The sequence below is a fragment of the Calidris pugnax genome, unplaced genomic scaffold, assembly GCF_001431845.1.
Source record: "Calidris pugnax isolate Ruff unplaced genomic scaffold, ASM143184v1 scaffold232, whole genome shotgun sequence".
NCBI classification, from domain to species: domain Eukaryota; kingdom Metazoa; phylum Chordata; class Aves; order Charadriiformes; family Scolopacidae; genus Calidris; species Calidris pugnax.
The window spans coordinates 292,063-316,743 of NW_015090956.1; the positions used below are offsets into that span (position 1 = coordinate 292,063).

Below are 24,681 nucleotides of genomic sequence, written 5' to 3' on the forward strand. Positions count from 1 at the left end.
AGCCAGGGAGGCTGCAGCTGCAGCACAGCTCCACAGGTACGTGCAGAACTATAACCTCTAACCTTCCCCTCCCTGCAGATAGCAATCCACACCCTCTGGAACATCAGGATCGTGGTACTGGCCAAGCCAGAGCATGAAAACCGCATCAGCCACATCTGCACAGACAACGTGAAGACGGGCATCGCAAACACCCTGGGTGAGAACAGACCTGGGCTTGTCCACAGGGCTGAGATCTGTTCATTCTGGGCTAATACTGTCCTCAAAATGGAACAGCTCTTTCTCCACAAGACTCCTTTGACTACATTTATGTGACACTACTTTTACTAAAGTTATATCCCACTCACACTGATTATATCTTACCCTGTAAGAGAGGAAATCTATTTGTGTGTATACTTAGCACGTATATATATGTATTTATATCCCCAGCAAACACCTTTGACTGGCTATTGGATTGCTCTTTCTTGGGTTTCACAAGGAAATTGCACTTCTTTCCCTTCAACTGATTTTTTTTAGCATCCTTAGAAAATTTGTTACCACAATCTGTGCTGTATGTACTAATTCTTTCTGCGCTGATGAAGTTAACTTATTTCTCTTCTCAATCCTCCACTTAAGATGTGCAAGGTGCTTTATTATCTTTGCTAGACTCAGCCTGGAGGTGGATTGATTTCTTGACATTTCTGGCTTATCGTTTTCCAGGTAATAAAGGAGCAGTGGGAGTGTCATTCATGTTCAATGGAACCTCCTTTGGGTTTGTTAACAGCCATTTGACTTCGGGAAGTGAAAAGAAACACAGGTAAGAAACACATCCTTCCCTCCCAAAAATGAATGTTGACCCAGGGTGAAGTTCTCTGGGCCATGTTTGGAAGGGAGGTCCAGTTGAGAGGTCCTGTGAGGCAGAGCGTGCTGTCAGGAGCGGCGAGAGGAGCACAGAAATATCTCCACAGTGGCTCATTCTCTAAACCCAGCTGTGAAATGAGTTTCTGTGGTCCAGGCAGGTTCTGTGCAGCACAGGATTGGAAGGCAAAGATCCTGATGTTGGTGGGAGGTCGGTGCCCACGCTGGGAGGAGCTGGAGTGGTTTGAAGGAGTGATTTTGAAGACTTGAAATGAAAAGGTTGGCGTTGCCATCTTTCCCAGTCCAGGACCCAGAAAACAGATGGTGTGAGATTGCTGCACAGGGTCTTTGCCACTGATGGAGTTCTATGGAAGGGTTCCCCAGGGCCTGGAATGGCTGCCAAAATCTAGTTATGTGCTTGCTGCTGAAATCTGAAGGCAACGATCGAATGCTGGGTTTCTAGGACATTGCAGCTCAGAAAAGCACGGCCCCAGGAGGGAACAAAAGTGGCTTTAGGAACAGCTTTCCAGCCGAGGTAGAGCAGCCTGGGGCTGCTGTAAATGCCACTGCCCCTTCCTCAGGGCTGGCATGAAGGAGGTGGGCTCACCAGGAGACACCGAGCACGTCACCCGGGCCTGTCTGCTCGTCCTGCGAGGCAGGGGTGGTGACTTGTCAGCTTCTGATCTGCTCTTCTTCTCCAGATGCCAAGCCAGATGGGTTCCTGCCTGGCAAAGCGGCGCTCTCTGCCAGCCCAGAAATGGCACGGCAATTTAGCACGTCAGGCAGATGTTTCTTCTCTTGACAGACGCAACCAGAACTACACGAGCATCCTGCGCTTCCTGACGCTGGGAGATAAGAAACTGAGTCCCTTTAACATCACTCATCGCTTTACTCATCTTTTCTGGCTGGGAGACTTGAACTACCGGGTGGAACAGCCCCCGACGGTGCGGGACTCTGCGCGAATCCCCGGAGAGACGGAATGCTGCGTTGCTATAGAAGCGCTACCTTTCCCTAATCTAGGGCAGGATGGCAGAAAGAGGGGAGGCAGAAGGGATTCCCAGGGCACGAGCGTGACACCAGTTGAGGGAGAGTAAGGAAATCCCCTGTGCCCTCTCCAAGGATTAGTGGAACCAAGGGCATGCCAGGAATGCCGTCTGGCACGCTTTGCTGCTCCAGGCAGCATCGCTTCCCCCCCAAAAAACCTCCCAACTCCCCTTCCCACTGTGAGCGAGCATCTGTCCCCGAACAGCTTGATCCAGAGATTGCCTTTCTGCTCTATTTGGTTGGCTTTTAATGGCTCAGAACAGGCCTTCAGAAACAGGCAAGCCCTAATAAAATACTGGATAGGTTTCAGTAGGCGGGAGACAACAGCCAGCCTGGTGTTGATGTGCATCTGGTTGTGTGTGTGTGTGTGTGTGTGTGTGTATGCTTGTGTTAGGGGATGTGTGGGCATTTTGGTGCCCGTTTCACTAAACAAATGTTCAGCCATGCAGCAAAGAGTGGGGCCTTTCAGTGAAGGGAAAGGTGGGGGAAGTGGCAGGGGGTACAGCTCTGGGAAAGAGTTCAGAAGCACTTGCTGGCTCACCAGTGAAGGGAGTATTTATAAGAAGGTTTTGCATCATCTGCAGCCTCTGCTGTTTCCCTGTTGGCAGGAAGCAGAGAATATTATCCAGAAGATCAGGCAGCAGCAGTATCCGGAGCTGCTGGCTTTCGACCAGCTTCTCATAGAGAGAAAGGACCAAAAGGTGTTTCTGCAGTTCGGTAAGATTCCCAGTTTGTTGGCAGGTTCCTCTCCCATTTCCAGCAACTTTCTCTGCCAGACTTGATGTGGGGCAGGGTGGACAGAGTGGTATCTGTCTTGCCTGGACGAGGGTTCTTCATGGGCCAGGCTGTAACAAGGCTGTCTCTCTGTTTTAGAGGAAGAAGAGATTACTTTTGCTCCAACCTACCGTTTTGAAAGAGGTACCCGGGAGAAGTATGCATACACCAAGCAAAAAGCTACAGGGGTAGGTGAAAACTTGATTTCCCCTCAGAAATATATGGCAGAGCAGGGAAAGTGACCCCTGCAGAAGAAAGTGACTTAAACCAATCCCTGCATTTTCTGCTTTTGTAGTGTTTTAAAAGGAGTCAATACAAACAAAGAGATTTGACAAAAATTTATGGTGCTTGGGCAAGTGAATTTCCTGTTCTTTTGTGAACCGGTCCTTTCCCTTCTCCATGACATCAGTTCTCCTTTGGTTTGCAGATGAAGTACAATTTGCCATCCTGGTGTGATCGAGTGCTCTGGAAATCATACCCCATGGTGCACGTCGTGTGTCAGTCCTATGGTGGGTAGATAACAGATTGTAGATAGCAAAGCAATCAGTCTGAAACGGAAATGATTCAGAGCAGAGTCTGTAGGATCTCCCTGCACTGCCAGGCACTCAGCATAGAGGGACCTGATGTTAAACCAGGCAGAATGGAGCCAAACCTCTCTGCCTGCAGCCCTACAAGGTTGGGAATTAATTATCTTATTCTTTTATATGCAGAACAGGACTCAGCTGCAGCTGCCCAGCTTTAAGCCATGCTGTAGGATCACTTTACACCAGTTATTTCTTGGCAACAACCACCACTTTGCCTGTGCAGTTGCCACCAGGAGCTCCTTACTTGATGGTGCCAGCAGGGCAGACCCTGTGTACACAGTCCAGAGCTGCAAACACCCCTTTTCCATCAGACCGTATTCCAGAAGGACTGTGTGATACCAAGAGCCTGTTCCCTTTCTTGCTGAGAAGCACCACAGAAGTGCAGTGCAGGGAAGAGAGGAAGCCTCTCTAAACACAAGATGTGTTTAAAAAGAGACTCAGATACTAGTTTCTGAAATCTCATCGACTGTACAGGACCAAGCATCTGAGCATAATGTTGATGGTTTGCTATGCATGGGCTTGAGAAAAGGGCTGTAGAAGTCTCTTGGGGGATAAGGTGGACTGGTCTGATCACAGAGCCTATGATGATGAGGTGTGGGGTCAAATAAGCACCTCTAGAAAGTCTGGCATCTGGCTTTATACAGTGTTCTTTTCAGTGGCCAGGGCTTGCTGGAACTCGATGTGTGCTTAGGTCAAGTCAAGACCTCGCTCATTTATTGTTAATCTTGGGCCATGAGTTGCTCTGTGGCACCGAAGTAGCACCAGTGTATTCTTGTGTGATTTCCTGCCATATTAGGGCTTTAATTAGCTGTGTGTGTTGCAGAGGCAACCAGGAATCCTGCAAAGGCTTTTTGCACTGGGGGAATCTAGCACTGACAGTCGCTTGCAAAATGATACAGTAAAGTCGTGTCCGTTAACCAAACCTTTATGTATTTTGACAAAAGAGTCACATTCCTATATCCTAACATGAGATTATATAGAAGCACCTTTGACTAGAGACAGTTACCACAGCGACAGTTATGTTTTCTGGAAAATTACCGAGTAATATTTCTGTGGCAGGGAGATCTCACTGGAGCAGGAACACAGGGCAGTAACTGTCCTCCCTCTCTCGTTGGCAGGCTGCACCACCGACATCATGACAAGTGACCACAGCCCTGTCTTTGCCACCTTTGAAGTGGGAGTCACCTCACAGTTTGTTTCCAAGAATGGTAAGTCGGGCTGGGTGCAAGTGTGCTCTCTTCACCTTTGGATTTAAATGCAGTATATGTTAGAATCATAGTCATAGAATGGTTAGAGTTGGAAGGCACCTTCAAGATCACTGAGTTCCAACCCCCCCATCCTGAGCAGGGACACCTCCCACCAGACCAGGTTGCTCAAAGCCCCATCCAGCCTGGCCTTGAACCCCTCCAGGGATGGGGCATCCACAGCTTCTCTGGGCAACCTGGGCCAGGGTCTCACCCCCCTCACAGGAAAGAATTTCTTTCTAGTGTCTAATCTGAATCTTCCGTCTTTCAATTTAAAACCATTACCCCTCATCCTATCACTACACTCCCTGAGAAAGAGTCCCTCCCCATGTCTCCTGTAGACTCCTGTTCCAACAGGTCCATGTCCTTCCTGTCTTGAGGATTCCAGACCTGGACACAGTACTCCAGGTGGGGTCACAGAAGAGCAGAGTAGAGGGGTAGAATCACCTCCTGAAAGAGAAAAAGAGAGGTTGAAAGAGAAAGCTGATTCTTAAAGAGTCCACTCAAAAATGCCCTCTCGTTATGTCCTGCTGAAAATGCCATTTTCTTCCCCTCCCTCTTTCCTAGACTCCAAGTACACGGACTCCCAAGGGGAGATCGAGTTCCTGCACTGCTACGCTACTCTGAAGACCAAGTCCCAGACCAAGTTCTACATCGAGTTTCACTCTAGCTGCTTAGAAAGTATGGGTTTGCCCATCTTTATTCCTTCTGTCCAAGTTTCCTGCTTGTTTGGATTAGTTCCCCTTCCTCTTGCTTTGATCTGAATAAACAGCCGTGTAGATGCCTTGTTCCAGTGCAAAACAGGGATGTCCTAGAGCTGTTGTAGTTGACAAGCCATCCTATGCTGTCAGCAGTACAATCCCAACCCCAGAGCCCTTCAGCTGTAGTCCTTGCTTAGACATGTTGCCTTCCACCCTTTCTTCCATCTTGTTGGGCAACCTGGTCCTCTCTTTCTTGAAGAGAAACGTGTGCTATCACACAGAAAATCCCTCCTTAGCAAACGCTTGATTGATTCACTACATTCCTAATCGTGCCGGCTACACGCGACGAGGTGCCTTCAAAACAAAGCACCTGCATTATGCTCACAAAAATAATTTAATCATCCTCCTTTGAGACGAGTAAGTCGGAGGATGGGCTGAAAGTGGAAGGCAGTGATTCCATCCTGTAGATGGGACCGTGTACCCAGCGGCGCTGCCGGTTCCGCTCCCCGTCCCGGTGCTGCGAGGCTGAATTTTGGTGGTTTATGTAACTCCAGCCCTTGCTGCAGCTTTTTTTTTAAGCAGCTCCCCATCACAGGACCGCTCCCCAAAGTGGGACAGCCTGCCTGCGGGTCTGCGCTTCATCGCATTATCGCATGCCAGAGCGCTGTGTCAAAGACAGCTCCATAAAAGATTATATTTTTTTTTGGGCTGCATCAAAATTTGCATAAATTTCTATGGAAACGGTGTATTACGAATCTTAAATTAGAATTTCAAAAGTGTGCTATCTTGAGTGGCGTAGGAAGAGCTGTCATGTTCTTATCCTCCAGCCCATGTATGCGCTGAGCTTTTCAGTGCCAAGTTTAACTGTAAAATAAAACCGTTTAACAATGCTCCAGTAAAAGGACTTGTAAGTTTACCGTGTAAACATTCACCCAAAGCTCAGGCTTTAAGCTTCTTGATACTTTTAAAACTTGTGTCCCAAGTGGGAAAGGAATTGTAGGCCTTCTGGAGATCCGGCACCTGAAACGGGTTTGTAGCCAAGTTCTTCTGGTGAGCTCCTTTCTCATCACTTTGCAGGTTTTGTGAAGAGCCAGGAAGGAGAGAATGAGGATGGGAACGAAGGGGAGCTTGTGGTCAAGTTCGTTGATGCCCTTCCAAAGGTAAATGGGGACTTAGGTTTCCATATCCACATGGAAGAGAAGCCTTGCTCTTGCATCCCATAAGCAACATTACGTCTTTTGCTGATATAAACATTACTTTAAGGAACATGGTTGAGGTTTTGTTTACACTCAGAAGACACTGTGAGAATGCAGGATGGGCTTAAGGTAAACACAGCATGTTAATGAGCAGGAAAGGACTTTCTTGCCATAAACTTTCCTCTGTATCAGGAATTTTGCTGGTCTGATTATGAGCATGACTTTTTTCTCACCTTTTTAGTGGACATAACCATACTGACAAGTCTTTTAAGCAGGCCCTTTCTTTTTAGTTTTAGATGGAAGATAAAAGAGCTGTGCTGGAGTTTCTTTGCCCTGTGAGACAAAGGTTTTTTTCTTGATATTTTTGAGAAAAGTTGACTAAGTATTTTTCACCTGTGTTAAAAAGACGATCAGTGGCTGGAGGTAGTGTTGTGCATGTCAGTGTCAAAGGCAAGTCCTATCCTTGAGATCGGAGCTGTTCTCCATTTTCTGGCATGGTGGGAGCTGGAAGAGCCACCAGAGCTCTTGGATTTGGAGTAAATATGCATGTCAGAACCTTTCTGAATATCCCAAAAGAATTTCACTGAATTTCACTGAATTTTCTTCTGAATAGCCCAAAAGAAGAACTGCTGACTTTGGAAAGAGTGCCTTACACTGAGAGATGGGGAAAAAAACTCTATAATGGGTGATTGTAACAACAGCCAAGCAGATTTTGGGGAACAGACTGTAATCAGAGTCACTGAGAGGTTGGGAAAAAACTCTATAATAAGTGATTGTAACAACAGCCAAACAGATTTTGGGGAACAGACTGTAATCAGAGTCCACATCACTTCCTCCTAGAGCAATTTTCAGTCTGCACTGTAGGAAAAACACGTAGCTGAGCCCAATGTGAGTGGTTTGTAGCATTCTGTCTGCTGTGCTGGGACCCAGAGTGGGGGGGGACACTAAAAGTGTGTAGCCTTCAACCACAGATCTCCAAACATCATCAAAGAGGCTGATCCTGGGGGTGACATGACACCCTCATGGGTCTGTCCAGCTGAGTTTTGCTCATTTGAGGCACGGGGGGAACCATGTTGACATAAACCACCTGTGGTGTTGACCCCTGTTAACTTGTCTTTGCAGCTGACTCCAATTATTTCAGACCCAGAATACCTACTGGATCAACACATCCTCATCAGCATTAAGTCATCAGACAGTGATGAATCGTATGGTAAGTGCTTTAGCTCTAAAGTTCTGGATGAGTCAAAATCTACTTAGATTTTTCCAAACCACTGAAAGAGTGGGAGAGAAGAGAAGTTAGCTCTTATAGACTGAAAGCCTATGATGCTCTTTCTTCTGATTTACAATTCAATACATACAAAATACGTTGTGGGCAATATTTTGTGAGGTAATGATGATTAGAGGAATACAATCTAGAAGCATCAATCTGTGTGATCTTTACCAGCCCTGAAAGAGCAATGGCTTAAAAAGAAAGCACTTTACAGGAATTAAATCAGGAATCAGTCTGTTTAAGGGTGTTTATTCAGAACATAAGAATCCTGTTTCCCTGGCACTTCTTTGATGCATTTCTGCTGGCTACAGAAAAGTCATCGTCAGTGCTGCTTTGCTTCCAAATTCTAACCAGCCAGAGATTGCAGTCCTTGCCCACAGAAGGCTCTTTGCTGAAATTCCATTAACTGAAATGGCAGTCACAGGCTCAGTAATGGGAGCTCAGAACCTGCAGGTGTCTCCAACGCCCAGATCCTTCACGCGTACGTGAAGAAGTGAAATGAATGCCCCTGATTTCTCAAGAGATACTACACTCCTTGCTGTCTTCCAAAGCAGGTTCTCTCCAGCAATCTCAGCCCTGTCGGCATAGTGATGGTAGATGACTGACAGGAGAAAGAGATTTCAGTGCTTTTTTTCCCTCAGTCCCAGGCTCATTGTCTCCTTGTCATCCTCCAGGGGAAGGCTGCATTGCCCTGCGAATAGAAGCAACAGAATCCTTAGTTCCTATCCATACCGTGCTGACACACCATGGGGAGAAAACAGGGGTCTTCCAAGGTGAAATCAAGTTACAAACATCACAAGGAAAACAGAGAGAGAAACTGTATGGTAAGGAACGAGATCGTCTCTGCAGTGCTCGCTCTACAGAATACCCATCTCAAAAGATTTCTGATAACTGTCAAGGAATTGAAAATTATCCTCTTGGTGCTTGTAGTCGCCAAAAGGCAAGAGCTTTTGATGCTGACTGCAAGGAGATGTGAGTGTCGTTGGTTCTCAGGAGTATACCTGTACTCTTCCTGATAGACACAGCCATTCCATTGGGTTTTCCTTTTTCATCGTTCAAGTAAATTCAGCAGACTGAGAGAGCCCCCTGTCTGTCACTGATAACTGATTTTATCGAATGGTGATAATGTTATTTCCACTTGGAGTGGGTATATAACGAGGTGCTAAAGCTCCCCCTGGTCCAGTCTCCCTGAGAAACATCTGCAGAGAGCACGTGAGGCTCTCTAGGAGCAGTTCCTCACCCAGGAGATCACAAACTGATTATTCTCACCTTGCTCCGTGTTGTTCTTTTTCAGAGTACAAAACCATTCACTATGATTGTCAATGGTTAAATGACCTGTGTGTGACTGTTTGGGGGATCATGACCTTTGTATTTCAAGAAACGTACTTTTTCCTATGTCAACAAGACATGACATGTATTAGTGGGCAGTTGAAAACATAATAGCAACAACTGTTTAAAAACTGTCTCCCTGTCATTCTGATAGACAGAGATGCCTTAATGCAAGCAGTAACCCAGAAAACTTAGGGAGTCAGACTCTGAAGCTGCCAAAACACTCTTTTGTGCCTTTTCTTCCCTTCAGATTTTGTCAAGATTGAACGTGATGAAATTGCTGGGCAGAAACCAAAGAACATCAGCAACTTGGAGCCTGGCAAAGACTGGGACCAGACTAACAGGTAAAGGGCAAGTGGGTAAGTCAGTCACAGAAAAGTAGTTGGCTCAATAAATGCAGAGCTGGGAGCAGTATGAACAGCATATATAGTATCAATGGCACCGTGAGCACGGGGAAGCTGCCTTTGTGGCTTTGCTGGTCAATGCTTCTGTGTCCAAGGCTTCAAAAGCTGAGAATGTGTTAGTCAGACCGGGTCCCTGCACCCCACTTAAAGAAGGCCCTTTTATTTCCAACAGAAAGTCAAAATCCACTAACCTGATGGCCAGAGAGGCAGCAGCCATCGCTCGCTACTGGGGGAGTGCTTCCTCTTCTCCAGACAACCCAGGAAAGGAGGATATCTTACGGTAACCTTGCTGCTCTGGGGGCTCGGGGTGGGGAGCTGTGCTCAAACTGCCTCTCTTTTCCTTCTGGGTAAGGCTGTCCTTTCACTCCAGCCTCTCAGGTGCATTTCTTTGCAGGCAGCTTCCTGCCTTCTGCCTGCTGTAGTCTATATGGGCACAGGCTGTGCATCTCTCCTGGTGCTCCAGCAGCATATTCCTATTCTGTGCCATGCTGCCCAGTGCTGCCCAGTGCCTCTTGCTGGGACCCCTCCTGCCGCAGCTCCCCCCTTGAACTGCTGGGCCCAGAGAGCTGTGAAAGCCCCTGTAGGTGGCTGCAGAGGCCAAGTGCTCTCTGCAGCCTGGAAATGGAAGCCTCTGCTGGGGCCAGAGGAACTATTTGGGGTTGGCAGAGGTGGCCCTGACCCAGCTTCTTCCTCTCCAGTGACCCCCAGGGAGGGAGGCACTAACAAGACTCCCACTTATTCTCTGATTCTGAAGCAACTGTGACAAAAAATAATAATAATAATCGTAGGTGGTATTGAATCTAAGAGTCAGTGGGCACTAACTCCTTCATAGCTGGCAGGGAGACCAAAAAAAAAAAAAAAAGCATCTGTGCATGTATCTTTCTAACAATATTTCTTTTTTTCCAGCAGCTCCACTTCCACAGACATCAGCAACCCCAACTACCTGGGGATGGCTGGTTTCTCTCAGCAGCCCTCCGCAACCAGCCAGCTGAAGCAGATACCTTCACCAGACCAGCCACCTTCACTCTGGAGCTACGAGCAGCAGCCCAAAGAGGCTGCTCCCGTCATGGGACAGAGTCAGTCATCCTCCACGTCACCCTCCTTGTCACCTCTATCTCCAAAACCACCCCTCCAGCCTACAGGAAGCAGAAGCCTTTGTAGTCGGAGTCAAGAGTACCTGTGAGTCTTTGAGTTTGGCACTCCAAGGGGCCAGTCCCCTCTCTCCTCCCATTCTGCCCAGTCACTGCTTCATTATCTGTACGGAGAGCTCAAGGTGCAGCCTGTTCTTTCAGTCTTTTATCTCTAGAATTAGAAAACGATAAGCGAAGGTCACAAGGGCAAACGTTGCAGACTCAGAAGATAGCGTTCGTAGTTTCTCAGACTTTTGTGAAAGGAAATCTATGTTTAGGTTTTAATTCTCTACCAAGAGAAGAGGAGGAGAAGACTGGAGAGTTGAGTGTAGTAACAAAGAAGAAAAGGGAAGAGTGTGGCATAGGTTTTTCCAGTGGATGGAAAAGAGAGCTCCTTCACGTGTCATGTGTGAAGTCCTTTAGCTGAATTTCATTTTTCCAGTGGATGGAAGAGAGCTCCTTCACATGTCATGTGTGAAGTCCTTTAGCTGAATTTCTACTTAAACTGCTCCACAAATGCCCAGCTTGCTCTAGAAGTTAGCATCCATGTGCTGCATCTATCACGAGTGTGGATGCAGAATTTCCATCCAGCAGCTGAAAATACCCCATCCCTCCCCAACTCAGTAAAGCGATGAGGCTTCTCTGCCCCAGTGCGTGTAGGCAATTAGTGCCCTCGTTAGAGACCTCTTTTTTGTAGCCACAGCTGCTTTCTGAGCCTGGGCTGGAGTTCACTGGTAAATGTACGTGGCGATCTGTAAGCCAGAACTTGCAGAAGCTGGACCTGCAAGTCAGAGACTCAGTCTGTGGTGTACATGACAGCGCTTCGGCACGCTCTCGGCTCCTTCCTCCTGCATTTAGGGACTTCCAGAAAATAACCTGAAGGAAGGAACACAGCTCATCTGAAGGCACCCAAAGAACACTCTATTCCACTCTGTTCAGTGACATTTTTGCTGATCTTTTAAGTGTCGTGGTGGGTCTCCAGGTGAAAGCCTTGCCAGATCAGGTCCTTGTCACCTCTATCTCCAAAACCACCCCTCTTGCCAGATCAGGTCGAGTCAGTCACACAAACCCCACAAAACCTCCCGTGTGCCCATTGTACAGCTGTGCTGTCATTCCAGCCTCAGCCTCCCTTCAATGATTGCCTCACCCTACAGTGTGCACACAAACCCCACAAAACCTCCCGTGTTCCCATTGTACAGCTGTGCTGTCATTCCAGTCTCAGCCCCCCTTCAATGATTGCCTCACCCTACAGTGTGTAGCTACTACTTATATATTGTGCATTTGGGTGCATTAAGGAGTTTTATCCCTTCCCGTGAGGCACTGGTAGCAAAAGGAGATTGAGCTAGTTGTAAAATGCTACAGTATGATGTGAGCTCTTACGTTAACTGGCCAGACAGCCATTTCAGTCCTCTCTGCCAGATCTGAAGATTCTTATTAATATTTTAATTCAGATTTGTGTGTGTTGCAGAGCTGTCAAAGCACTCGGCACAGTTTGGCTTGGGAGCTTATTTCTGTTTAAAGAGAAGCCAAGTATGACTTTGACACGGCTGTAGTCCAGCAGGGAGTTTGTACAGTACCGTGCATATCTGCTCTCTGCTGTCATGTTAATAATGATTAAATGAAGTAAAAACAATAGGCAGTTCTGTTCTCTCCTCCCCGAGTTTAATTGTTACCCTTTGCGCAGTCAGTTTGATTTTATCTTGCTCATTTCCTATTCATTTTCTCTTTAAATCAGTCGGTGTCTCTCGCCTGCTCTTTACAAGTCTCTTTTTACGCTGCTTTGATGACTGCAGGCCACCCGAGCTGGGGAAAACCACAGCAGAGCCTTTGCTTCAGGAGGAGGGACAGCAAAAGCCTGAGATGTTTGAGAACCCGCTGTACGGCTCTATGGGCTCGAAGGGCAAGGTGGCATCCAAGAAAGAGCAGGACCACCCCAAGGCCTCGCGGAAAGAGCAGCCACCGCTGCCTGAGCAGAGCTTTCATCTCACCAAGTCGTCACAGGAGCCCGAGAGCAGCAAGACCTCTGGTAAACAACCCTCCCCACCTTTCCTGGTCCCCACGCAACGATTTCGGTCCTACACTTGCTCCGGCCAGTCTGAAGAAAAGAATCTGGGTGAAAAGACTCAAGGCAAACCGAAGGTGACGACGTCCTTAGAAAACTCGGCACCGCTCAAAAAACTAGTGAAGCCATCGAGGTCTGAAGTCAGCCCGAGCCCCCAGGGACAGCCCCACAAGCCACCCCTTCCCTCGAAGAGCCGGGCAGTGCTGGACATGCAGAACTCCAAGGGCCGTGACTATCGGGACAGTTCAGAGCTGCCACACGCCGGGAAGCATCGGACAGAAGAGGGACCGGTCGGCCGGACAACGACACCGGTGTGTTACCTGGGGGAGTAAGGCGGGGGGAAGGTTTTATTTCCTCAACAAGCTTGGAGGAGACCATCCCGCAAACCTACAGGGCTTGCAGAGCAGGGGATGCAAGGGAGTATCTCACAGCAGTATTGCTGCAGAAGATGTCATGTTGTGAGCAGGTCCAGAGGAGGCCACAAAGATGCTCAGAGGGCTGGAGCACCTCCCCTATGAGGACAGGCTGAGAGTTGGGGTTGTTCAACCCAGAGAATAGGGAAGAAGTCTCTGTCTCTCTCCCCGGGGAGACCTTATAGCAGCTTTCCAGTATTCGGGGTTGTTCAACCCGGAGAATAGGGAAGAAGTCTCTCTCTCCCCGGGGAGATCTTATAGCAGCTTTCCAGTATCTGAAGAGGGCCTACAAGAAAGCTGGAGAGGGACTTTTTACAAGGGCATGTAGGGATAGGACAAGGGGTAACAGTTTTTAACTGAAAGAGGGGAGATTTAGATTAGCTATCAGGAAGAAATCCTTTCCTGTGAGGGTGGTGAGACCCTGACCCATGTTGCCCGGAGAAGTTGCAGATGCCCCATCCCTGGAGGTGCTCAAGACCAGGCTGGACAGGGCTTTGAGCAACCTGGTCTAAGTGGGAGGTGTCTCTGCCCATGGCAGCAGGTTGGAACTCGCTGATCTTTGAGGTCCTTTCCAACCCAAACCATTCTATGAAACCATTAGTTTTGCATGAAGTTTTAACTTCTTTTGGAGTATTTAAGCTTGATGGCGAGGAAAGGAATGCAAATAGTCAGCTACTTTGTTATTGCTCGTTTGGCGCATACTGCATTGTTTCTGAGAAGGTCCAAACTTGGCCTGACAGCACAAACCTACAGTATTTGCTAATAGAGTTGCGTAGCTGTAATTAATAAAAATCTAATTAAAAGTAGTTATCTATGTGAAGCACTTATCAACTTAGAACAGTGGTGTCCGAAAACATTACTGAACCCTCTACAGAAATAATCACAAATGTGCTTTTCTGGGCTGGTGGGTTTTGGTGGGGTGGGGTTTTTTTGTTTGGGGTTTTCTGGGTTTTTTTGTTTTCTTTTCTCCCCAGAACATCATGAGCTGGATGAGAAGGAGTAGGCAAGGTCTTTGTACGTGGGTTTGGGAGAAAAAGAGAGCCCACTTGAGAAAGCTGTAGGGTTTTTTTTTTTTCCTTCTCCATCAAAACTCTTAGAACTGACAGTAGATAAGCTGACATCTTCTCTTGTCTCTACAGTGAAAACGACACGGCAGATGGCACCCTGGGAGGAATCCTGATGGGAAGAAAGACAGAGATTACTGCTTTGTTCACACTGATGTCCTCTGGCCTGGTTCTAAAAAGACTGGGGGATTTTATTTTTGAGGGTGTTACCCCTCTTCTCTGATTATGAAAGTGTTCTAGCTGAGAAGTTTATCCTATGTTGCTCGGTCCAAGAGGAGCCTGGACCACGATACCAAATGCAAGTTAGCCTTCTGTAGTGTCACTGCGGTACTTCTGTTAAGAGGCAGGTGGTTAAGTACATGCATTAGTAGATGTTTGGAAAAAGAGGAAGGTACGGTATAAGGAGTAGGAGACGGAAGTGGGGGGTGGTATTTAAACAACTCCCTTCCTACAAAAGCAAATTTTTTTTATTTTGTGTTACAGAATTCCTATTAAAGAGCGATATGTAAAAGAAAGCATTTTGAAAGCGGTACGGCTCCAACAGCGTGTCCTACCCGTGGAGCAAGGCGTTAGGGGAGGGTGGGGACAGAGTTTGACCCGCAGAGACTGATGGATGTCACACACACCACCAGCAGAGCCAGCTTTGCCTCTGGTGTCACCTCCCAGGCTGCGTACACGCATTATCCCCGCGGAGCGTGAGGGCTGGCCCGTGGCACCGTGGCTCTTCCGTGTTTGTTTATTTTTTTTTCCAGCAGGTAGTGCTTTTGGACCCCTCACAGACAAGTCAGAACTACGTGCAGGAATGGGAGAGCAGGCAGGCTCCATGGGCAGCCCCCGAGGGACGGAGAGCAGTGGTTGCAGCCTGTCTCACAGCAAGCGCTCTGCTTTCGAAGGACACTGGCCCGGCTGGTTTTGTAGCATTCGTAATAGATTAATGCTGACCTTACTCTACACTTTTTTGTTCATTGACTGAGAATGAGTAATATTAACACCCTTGTTAATTTCTGTTCTATTCATGTGAAGTATTAATGCCGTGGTTACAACTAGGCTATGCCTGTTGGTGACTTAATCGTTGCTACTGTTGATTACCTAAAAATAATAAAATAGTCGCCTGTCTGATGATTGTCTACTGAAAATTCAGAACTGCCTGCCCTGTGATTCTGCTTTAGCTGGGTGTTAGACCGGCTCGCTCGGTGACAGAAGCCCCTGCCCAGAAGAAACACTGAAGGCATCAAGGAGTGCAGAGAAGATGCCACTGAGACATTGTGACCAGGGATGCTTTTGTCCATGAGCGCCTTCATGGATACAGCGGGTGTAGAAATCCCAGCGCCTGTCAGCAGGTACTAATGGTGTGAGCATAGAAAACGTAGGGTAATTTCACTGGAGCAGAAGAGGCCAAGCACAGGCTTGTGAGAATGGGTGGAAGATGACAGTGGTGGTGAATGGAGTTAAATCCAGTTGGTGGCCGGTCACAAGTGATGTCCCCCAGGGCTCGGTACTGGGGCTGGTTCTCTTTAACATCTTCATCAATGATCTGGAGGAGGGCATCAAGTGCACCCTCAGTCAGTTCACAGATGACACCAAGTTGGGTGGGAGTGTTGATCTGCTGGAGGGTAGAGAGGCTCTGCAGAGGGATCTGGACAGGCTGGATGGATGGGCTGAGGCCAATGGGATGAGGTTCAACAAGGCCAAGTGCCAGGTCCCCCACTTGGGTCCCACCAACCCCCTGCAGCGCTACAGGCTGGGGGCAGAGTGGCTGGAGCTGCCTGGCAGAAAAGGACCTGGGGGTGTTGGTGGATTTTTGGCTGAACATGAGCCAGCAGTGTGCCCAGGTGGCCAACTCAGAGTAAAACCTCCCTGGAGCAGGTGAGCTTTCTGTCTAATATGGAGAGTTGGATCAGTTCCTGCTAATTCTGGGGTGTGTTCGTGTACGTTCGGAGGTGGAAAGGTGACAGGCTTCCTGCAAACAGCCTTAACCTCTCAGTAGTGAGAGAGGCTGAGATTTTCTGTGATGCTGCTGTTTATCCGCTGACTTCCTAAGCTGTAGAAAAGAAAGTAGGGACCCCAAAGTTTTCATAGTAACAGCTTGATATATAAAGCAAGGATAGCTTCTTGCAAAAAAACACTCTTCTAATTGGGAACATTGCTTAAATTTTGCCCAGATTTGCAGATGAGCAGAATCTGAGAACACTGGACTTTTTAAGGCATAATATAACATCCAGGTTCTTGCTTTGGCCTGTCCTTTAGAAAGGCATATTGCTGGGGGAGAAGAAAAGCTCTCTGCCAGGTTTCCAGAAGAAATAAAAAAAAAAAATGCATTAGTAGTCCCACTTGTGGCTCCAAAGAGAGTCTGAGTTATTCTCTGTGACAGGAACGATGGCAGATGCCACCACGCTTTTTTGCAAGAGGAAGATGTTTAAAAGAAGGCTCCATGAAGGGCTTCCTGAGGCCTCTGCAGAAGAGAGGGTCCTCAGATGAGCAGCTCAGAGACGGAGTGGCAGGATGGGACACTGCTCAAAGCTTGTCTTTATCATAGAATCATAGAATGGTTTGGGTTGAAGGGACCTCAAAGATCATCTAGTTCCAACCCCCCTGCCATGGGCAGGGACACCTCCCACTAGAGCAGTGAGACCAGCTGTACCTTGAGGTGGCAGAGTTGGTAACGTCAACTGGGGGAGCTTGCCTGATGTGAATATTAGAAAACTGAATTTAACAAATAAGTCTTGTGCTTATGTTTGAGGGTTGGTTTTTGGTTTTGGGGTTTTTTTAAATATTTTTACTTTCTGTCACAAAGCCTTTAAGATGATCTCTACTGGTTTTACTGTCCTGAACCAGATGAAACCAGGACTGAACATGAGCTGCTTCTGTCTGGCCTGTCCCTGTGCCCATGACTCTCTCTTGCCAAACCACACTCGTTTTTCTGCAGTCTCTGTTTTTGCCCAGTGAAGTTAGTGCAGGCAGTACCAGCAGAAGACATGAAGTGAAGGGTATGGATAGTCCAAAACCTGACTGATTTTCCCCAGATATAGTACCTATCCGTAACCTTCCGGCGTCCTTTATTTTAAATTCCTAAACCAGCTGCAGTCTTAGCGTACTTATTTCCATGGAGACCCAGCTGTCAAAAATGCTTTAAGTTCCCAGCTACAGGATGTAACATTGTCGAATGCAGTAACTTTCTAAACCCCTGTTTTCCTGCCCGCACCTGATGTGTCTAATGCAAGATTTCTTGTCCTCTCCTCTGGAAAACTGTCACGGTAGTGGGCTATATGTTTCCTTCCTGGTAAAGAATAGAGTCTTACAGAAAACAGCTCAAAGGAGGAGGGAACATAGAAGGGGGGAAAAAACCTAAATGAAGGGGAGTTAATCACTCCAAAATAGCAAGGGGGTAATTTTGATGTTTGAAATGTTGTTGCTTAGACCTCCAGCCTGCTGGGGCCAAGGACACTTTTTCTATACAGCTTAAAACTAATAATTTAGTCACTACACTCCAGTCTGTTTTAAAAATGAAAGTTTTTCTGAAACCTTTACCATGTTTTTCTGTTGTCCTTGTGATAGCACAATTAAATTAGTCCATATTGTGATTGAAGGGATGTATTGTCCAAAATTTATCCCCTCTTCCCCTACCTCCCCTGACAAAGTTCCTAATTTTAATAACATTTTCAAGGCTCAGATGTTTGTGTATGGTTGAACTCCAGGTGTAAGGATGAGCAAACTGACTGAGGTGAACCCAGGGCAAGTCCCAGAGATCTCCCAACCAATGGCAACAGATTGGTAGGAAATGAACAATATCAAAATAGTTGGGTTTTTTTAATTTTTATTTCCCTAATCTCTGCCTGAGAGAAATCCACACTTTGCCCTCTGGGCCATTTGCTAAAGAGACTCCATCCCTATCCTTATTTGTTGTATCCCTTGATGATAAATGAGAGATGCAGCAGGTTGGCTGTGCATCAGGAAAGTCTGAGCCAGCAATGTGCCCCTGTGGCCAAGAAGGCCAATGACATCGTGGGATGCATCAAGAAGAGTGTGACCACTAGGTTGATGGAGGTCATCCTGCCCCTCTACTCTGCCCTGGGGAGGCCCCATCTGGAGCACTGGGTCCAGGCCTGGGCTTCCCAGTTCAAGAGGGACAGGGAACTGCTGGAGAGGGTACAGCAGAGGGCTACAGAGATGATGAGGGGCCTGGAGCATCTCTCTGATAAGGAAAGGCTGAGGGACTTGGGTCTTTTTAGTCTGGAGAAGAGAAGGCTGAAGGGGAAGCTGATCTGAAAGGGGCCAGTCTTGTTTCAGTGGTGCCCGGTGACAGGACAAGAGGAAATGGGCACAAACTTGAACATAAGAAGTTCCATCTCAACATGAGAAGGAACTTCTTTCCTGTGAGGGTGGCAGAGCCCTGGAAGAGACTGCCCAGAGAGGTGGTGGAGTCTCCTTCTCTGGAGACATTCCAAACCCGCCTGGACACGTTCCTGTGCAACCTGCTCTCGGAGGCCCTGCTTTGGCAGGGGGTTGAGCCAGACGATCTCCAGAGGTCCCTTCCAACCCCATATCATTCTGTGATTCTGTGATGGCTTCTCTTGATCTGCAGTAACAATCGACAGTTTGGTGCCATAATATATGTCAGCTGCATCTGCGTGATGCTTGTTGTGTTGAGGCCAGGGTATTTAATGGAGGAGTCAGTGACCTTCCCTGTTTGCTGTGCACAGCTGGGGCAGCTGGAACTGTCTCACACATCTGCACACAGCTGCTGCACACCTACCAGGAGCTGCCGAGGTGAGTGCAGCTGGAACTGTCTCACACATCTGCTCACAGCTGCTGCACACCTACCAGGAGCTGCCATCACCGCTGTGTTCCTGCAGGCACCGATGGAGGGGCCTCATTATTGCAAGTGCTGCAGAATCCAAATAGTCATTTCAACCTGCCAAATTTCCCCAGCATAGAGAAGGTGTTAGCTGTAAAGGTACGAGATGTTCTTTCTCTCTCTATATATATATATACATAAGCAAACATTAGGTTTATATTCACATGAATATGAAAAAGATCTCCTTGCTAATTCCACAGCGTGCGCATTATGTTGTTTCAAATGTGGCTCTTAATAAGGAGTATTTTAGGATTACATTTGTGTTAAAACTTCTGAAGTCTCTCAGAAATTCTTTCATGGTTGCATCCCAGGTTGACAGAAGAGAGATTTCTTTTTACCTGCTGTAATTTGCTATACTTTTTTTGATGCATAATGAGATGATGGCTTTATGCCATTATGCATCACCAAATATCCCTGAACTTCTCAATTCATTACAATTAACCTGTTTCACTAATTTTATTTACAGATCATCTTTGTACTAGCTCTCAAGTCAGCTAAAAAAAAAAAAAAAGTCCATTAGACATGCGGGGATTAATCCAGCTCTGCAGAACTATCCGCTGGTTCAGTGTCATGTGTATGAATCCACTCTTTATTGCAGCCACGGTTTATTTTTGTCACTATTCTGCTTTATTTGATTTCAGCTTCTAGAGATGAATAAAAATTTTGCCCGAAAAAGACCCAGTTGCTGCAAACATGCAGAAGGGCTTCGACATATCCTTTGAGATCAAAAATACCTGACGTTCTCCTGCAGCGTTCAGAGAAGTGAAATCAAAACTGTATTCTCAAAAAAAAAAACAACCCCAGTATTTGCAGGAGACATCACAAAGACTAGTCATGAGCGTTTGAGGGTTGGACTAGACGATGTCCAGAGGCCCATCCAGCCCCAACTCTTCTGTGCTTCTGTGATTATATTTAAATGAAAGCATTCTGTGCCAGGGCTGGTAATCTGCTACACATTGCGGTTATTATAAACACTTTATTGCATTTTTTCCCAAGGTCTGGACTAGATTACAGACAGAATAAATTAATCTCTCGTGTCATAAAGCATTAGATTATATCCTAAGTAATTGTTAAAGATGGCACACAACAGAAAATGTTTGGCTCAGGAAGGAACGAATGAGTGGGGATGGATGAAGGAGGCGGGGCCCAGCAACAGGCAGAAATGTTGCAGAAAAGCAAGTAGAGACGTTGTGGAATGAGAGGATCCAGCAGAAAGGAGGTGGGTAAAAGCCATCTCCAATAGGAACAGGTCAAGCCAGAGAAGGGAAAGAAGGAAAGACAGCAAAGAAATGGGAAAAGAAAGGAGAGACCTTTGTGATAGAAAGGATGAAGAGTTAGGATGGAAATGATGTCTGCTCCGTGCTTCACAGCAATTTGCATCTTCACAATTATCGCTTGTAAGCACAGAGAAAACGACCAGGCGTGGGAAATGTTCCCTCTTTTCAAATGTAAACTCAAAGATCCAAAACAAAGCCTAATTTGAAAATGGAGCTTTGGAGGTAACTTGGTCCATCTTCTTGGAATATGAACCTCTCAGGTTCTAAGTCAGAAGGAAGTAACTGAATCCAGAAGCCTTGCTCTCGCCAGCTAAAGGAGAGGGATCATCTAATGTCTCTTGCTGATGAGAGCCCTGTTTATCTCTGAGATGAGGTTTCCCTTTTTCGTGACAGTGTGTCCTCATTGACTCCTCTTCAGTTGGGGAACCAGTACGAACCCTAGGTCCTTTCCTACAGACCTCTCTGCATTCATGTCCTCAGTTCCTCCCGCCTGAGGTAGTACCTCAGGTTATACCTCTAGGAGGACAGAAGGTGCCCCAGGTGGTGGCGGGTTTAACCTCATGGCTCAGATGCGCAGACTCACCAGCTTGTGTTCCAGGAAAGGTGGTGAAGATGTGGCACAGCCCCATGCACGTGGGTGCAGAAGGAAGTGGTCCCAGGGTTATTTCTTCTGATCCAAGAGGCTGTGACGGGTGCAGCACGCGTTGGATGGCTCTGCTGGGCTCCACTACGAACCTCTCCAATGGGTGCTTGGTGTCTGGCCCATCACCTGGCAAAGAACTGGCCCCCACAGCAGGAAGACCAATAAAATAAATTGATATTAGCCTTTGTCGTGTCTTTACACAGTCTTGCAGGCGTGATGTAAGTATCTCTCCCTTCACAGCAGCCAACATCTGTATTGCCTCCCTGTGTTTCCCTCTACTCGTACCTACTGAAGAGGGTTTTTGTCCTTTGCCTTTTTCCCCCCCTTTTTTCACAACAACCAAACCCGCAGTAGCCTCTCCATGGCAAGCAAAATTTCAACCTCTATGGGTGTAGACAAACAACATGCTCTCATTGCAGGTACAGATCTTACTTTTCCACTGCGGTGTGAGTTTTCTGCAAAATCATCCGATTTGTTGGTCGCCTTAAATTTTTATTCCTGAATGAGGCTGTTGAACAAATCGGCAGGTTTTGGTTTTTTTAATGAGGGTGGTAGCAGAAAAGCGCTTCAAACGGAGAAAGAAGCCACTTTCAGTCCGATTGAGCTATTTTATCAGATGTGTTCTTGTAACTCTTGTTGATAGAAAAGGAGAGCAAGATGACAGATGATGACATGGAGCAGGCATGTGTTACCGGAAGGACTGCCAGAAGCTTAAGCTGAATTTAAGAAGAAAGGGGAGCTTTGTATTGGAGTGGAAAAAGCATCCTTAGCAGGTATTGTTAAAAAAAATTAAAAATCAGGATGTCCTGCCTGCTACGGAAATCATATATTACAGAAAAGTGTACATCTTTAACAGAGTGTGATTTGTCTAAGATTCAAACATATACGAGTGATAATTAATCGAAATCCTTCCCTTGGAACAGTCTAGCAGTTATTGTAAGCAGTAAAACATATACAGTGTTTCCAGTAATTTATCTAATGCTTTTTTTCCCATGCCATTTCTGTTCACACAGATTCTTTTTTCTGTCGCGCCGAAAGAAACAGCGGACAATTATATTTTTCTCCCAGTTTCAGTGAGAAAAGCCTACTCTCAAAAATGAGCTGAAGGATTTTTGTTGGAGAAGCTGAAGGAAGGCAAGTGGTTGGCAATTGAAAGGTAGCGAGAGACTTTGGGGCTGATTATATATAAAAGGCAAGGTAAAAGCCTCAGGAGAGGAGTAACTGAGCCTGATCTCTGTATTTTTGTCTTCTCCCTTTTTCTCATGCTTCATGTTTGGTTTCCGCTTTCTCTGCAGAGGATTAAAACGCAGAGAAGAAGATTTAAAAGGATGAATTTCTCTCAGGAGAAAGAGTTATTGCCCTCCAGGAGTTCAGTAACTATATCCGTAGAATTAGGACTTAAGCCTACAGCCACAAGTAATTTTACATTTTTAAACATCTAATTTGATTTTCTGATGTTTAAGTAGGAAAAAAGTAGGCTGTGTGCTTACAGTTGGCCAAATTAGTTTTTGTAGAGAACATGCATAACCTTGTGTATTGTGTACTTGATAAGACAGAGCTGTGCAGGAGCTATTATTAACTCAGCCAGCAGCACACTCGCCTCCAGTGTAATATTCTAGTGAATCATCTATTTTATTCTCTTACAATTTAATAATTGCATCTTCATTCATTTACTCAAAGGAAAAAAAAAAACAACCAACAATTTAGGTAGTCCAAGACAAAAAGCTTTATGAATCCTGCCAGGTTTCAAATAAAATTACAATAATATGGTTACCTAACACATTACTTAAGAAGTTAAGCAGTTAAAAGTAAAGCAAAGAAGCAAGCTGTTACTGATTTTTACATTTGTCAGAGAATGGGTGGTTTCTTTGCGGTGCTGGACAGGGTGTGCTTGTGCTGGGGAAGGCTGCCCTTCTAGTTCATTATATGTTCCAAATAATTTTTCAAAGTAATCCTATCTAAAAAAACCCCAAACCGCACTTTGTTTCACCACTCCCTTCCTTGAACAGCTGCCTCGCTTGGTAAAGCCTCAGAGCTGAGCAAGCCCTGCTGGAACTGGAGCTTGTCTTGTGGTAGGGTTTGGGGAAAAGACTGCCAAAAACCACCCAACAAATTGTATTGAGGGTATCCCTGTTTTGGGCCATAGAATCATAGAATTGTCTAGGTTGGAAAGGACCTTTAAGATCATCTAGTCCAACCATCAACCCAACCCTGATAAAAGCCCATCACTAAACCATGTCACTAAGCACTATGTCAACCTGTCTTTTAAACACCTCCATGGATGGTACCTCAACCCCTTCCCTGGGCAGCCCATTCCAAGGCTTAATAACCCTTTCTGTGTCAAAATTTTTCCTAATATCCAATCTGAACCTCTCCTAGTGCAACTTGAGGCCATTTCCTGTTGTCCTATCACCTGTGACTTGGGAGAAGAGACCGACCCCCCCGGCTACACCCTCCTTTCAGGGAGTTGTAGAGAGCGAGAAGGTCTCCCCTCAGCCTCCTTTTCTCCAGGCTGAACACCCCCAGCTCCCTTGGCCTCTCCTCACAAGACTTGTTCTCCAGACCCCTCACCAGCTCTGTTGCCCATGCAGTACATCACCCTTCTGCCAGCTGTAGCTATTTAATGTTCGTTCACAGTAATTACCTTACTTTAAAATTAAAAGGCCGAGGTGTGAACATTGGACTCATGGCATGACACACGTGCACCAGTCATTTGATTTCAGCAAAGCCCCATCAAAGTGTCACGTATTTTGTGGCTCTGCCAGGTGACATAATAGCAAAAGCTTGTGTTGTTCTTTTGGGGAAGCTATTCATGTGTATTATGAGTCACGCTTTCTCAAATTGTGTCCTCTCAGCCCCTCTTTTAAAAATTAGAAGCATGAGGAGAGACCCTGGTGAACCTGTGGCGCTCTCCGCACTCCCATCGTTGGAAAAGCGGCATTAATCATCACAACTTCTTTTGAATTCCCAGATAGGTCTCATCAGAGGCACAAGGGATGAAAGGGAAGATCCACAAACGCAAGCCAGGACTTTTCCCTCAGGGGTGACCCCAGGGAGGGCTGCTCTTTGTTTTCTTCCTTTATTCACACCTTTATTTCTTCCTTTCGGCCTGGTGCCCCCCTCGCTAACCGCGGTTGCTGCACTTAATTCGCCCGGAAAAGCTGGGGGCCGGCGCCATCCCTCCCGTTCCGCCACCGCCGCTCCCGACAGGCGCCGCTGCCGCCTGAGGGGCGACACCGCGCATGCGCCTCAGGCGGGGCGGGTGGAGCCCTCTCAAGATGGCGGCACGGGCGGGACGGCGGAGCTCGCCCCTCTCAAGATGGCGGCAGGGGAGGGGGTACAAAATGGCGCGGCGCGAGGCCCCCTCTCCTCAGAAGGCTGCCCGTCCAGTGGTGGACGCCGACACCGCGCTTGCAGGGCGACCTCTCCGCCGCGCTTCCCGGCGAGGACGGTGGGGCCAGAGGCGGAGGCGGGCGGGAAGGCGGTGCCAGGCAGTGGCGGGGCAGCCGCTGTCGCCATTGCGGCGCGCCGCTGAGGGGTGAGGTCCCCTGACAGAGCGCGGCCGCAGCGCCATGGCGGGCGTGGGGCGGCGGCTGCGGGCCAAGCCCCGGCTCTGAGAGGGTCCTCCTCGCCCCGCCGCGGGCCGGGCACCGGCCTCCCGCCGCCTCTCGGAGCTCCTGCCGGCCTCCCCGCCTCCTCTCGGCCGCCCTTGGCGGGCCGGGCGGGCGCTCGTCCCCGCTGCCCCTTCCCGCCGCGCCGCGGAGATGGCGTCGGGGCTGCGCGCCGCCGGTTTCCCCCCGTGGAAGCGGCACATCGCGGCGGAGCTGCGGCGGCGGGACCGGCTGCAGCGGCAGGGC

At 47.5% G+C, this 24,681-nt stretch overlaps 1 protein-coding gene across 2 annotated transcripts in view; it reads left to right on the top strand.

The window, feature by feature from the left end:
- Window positions 1–15,185, top strand: part of INPP5D (inositol polyphosphate-5-phosphatase D) — a 90,317-nt gene extending 75,132 nt beyond the window's left edge. The window contains exons 14-29 of one of the 2 annotated variants that reach the window (XM_014952174.1): window positions 79–196; window positions 697–793; window positions 1,640–1,778; window positions 2,487–2,595; window positions 2,752–2,840; window positions 3,080–3,161; window positions 4,355–4,444; window positions 5,048–5,161; window positions 6,259–6,341; window positions 7,500–7,587; window positions 8,322–8,471; window positions 9,227–9,320; window positions 9,553–9,660; window positions 10,287–10,559; window positions 12,304–12,883; window positions 14,125–15,185. In XM_014952174.1, the coding sequence (XP_014807660.1) occupies window positions 79–196; window positions 697–793; window positions 1,640–1,778; window positions 2,487–2,595; window positions 2,752–2,840; window positions 3,080–3,161; window positions 4,355–4,444; window positions 5,048–5,161; window positions 6,259–6,341; window positions 7,500–7,587; window positions 8,322–8,471; window positions 9,227–9,320; window positions 9,553–9,660; window positions 10,287–10,559; window positions 12,304–12,883; window positions 14,125–14,127 (2,217 nt within the window). In that variant the 3' untranslated portion in view covers window positions 14,128–15,185. The remainder of the gene's footprint in view (window positions 1–78; window positions 197–696; window positions 794–1,639; window positions 1,779–2,486; window positions 2,596–2,751; window positions 2,841–3,079; window positions 3,162–4,354; window positions 4,445–5,047; window positions 5,162–6,258; window positions 6,342–7,499; window positions 7,588–8,321; window positions 8,472–9,226; window positions 9,321–9,552; window positions 9,661–10,286; window positions 10,560–12,303; window positions 12,884–14,124) is intronic. The other variant, XM_014952175.1, reaches the window with a different exon arrangement.
- Window positions 15,186–24,681: the final 9,496 nt, after the last annotated feature.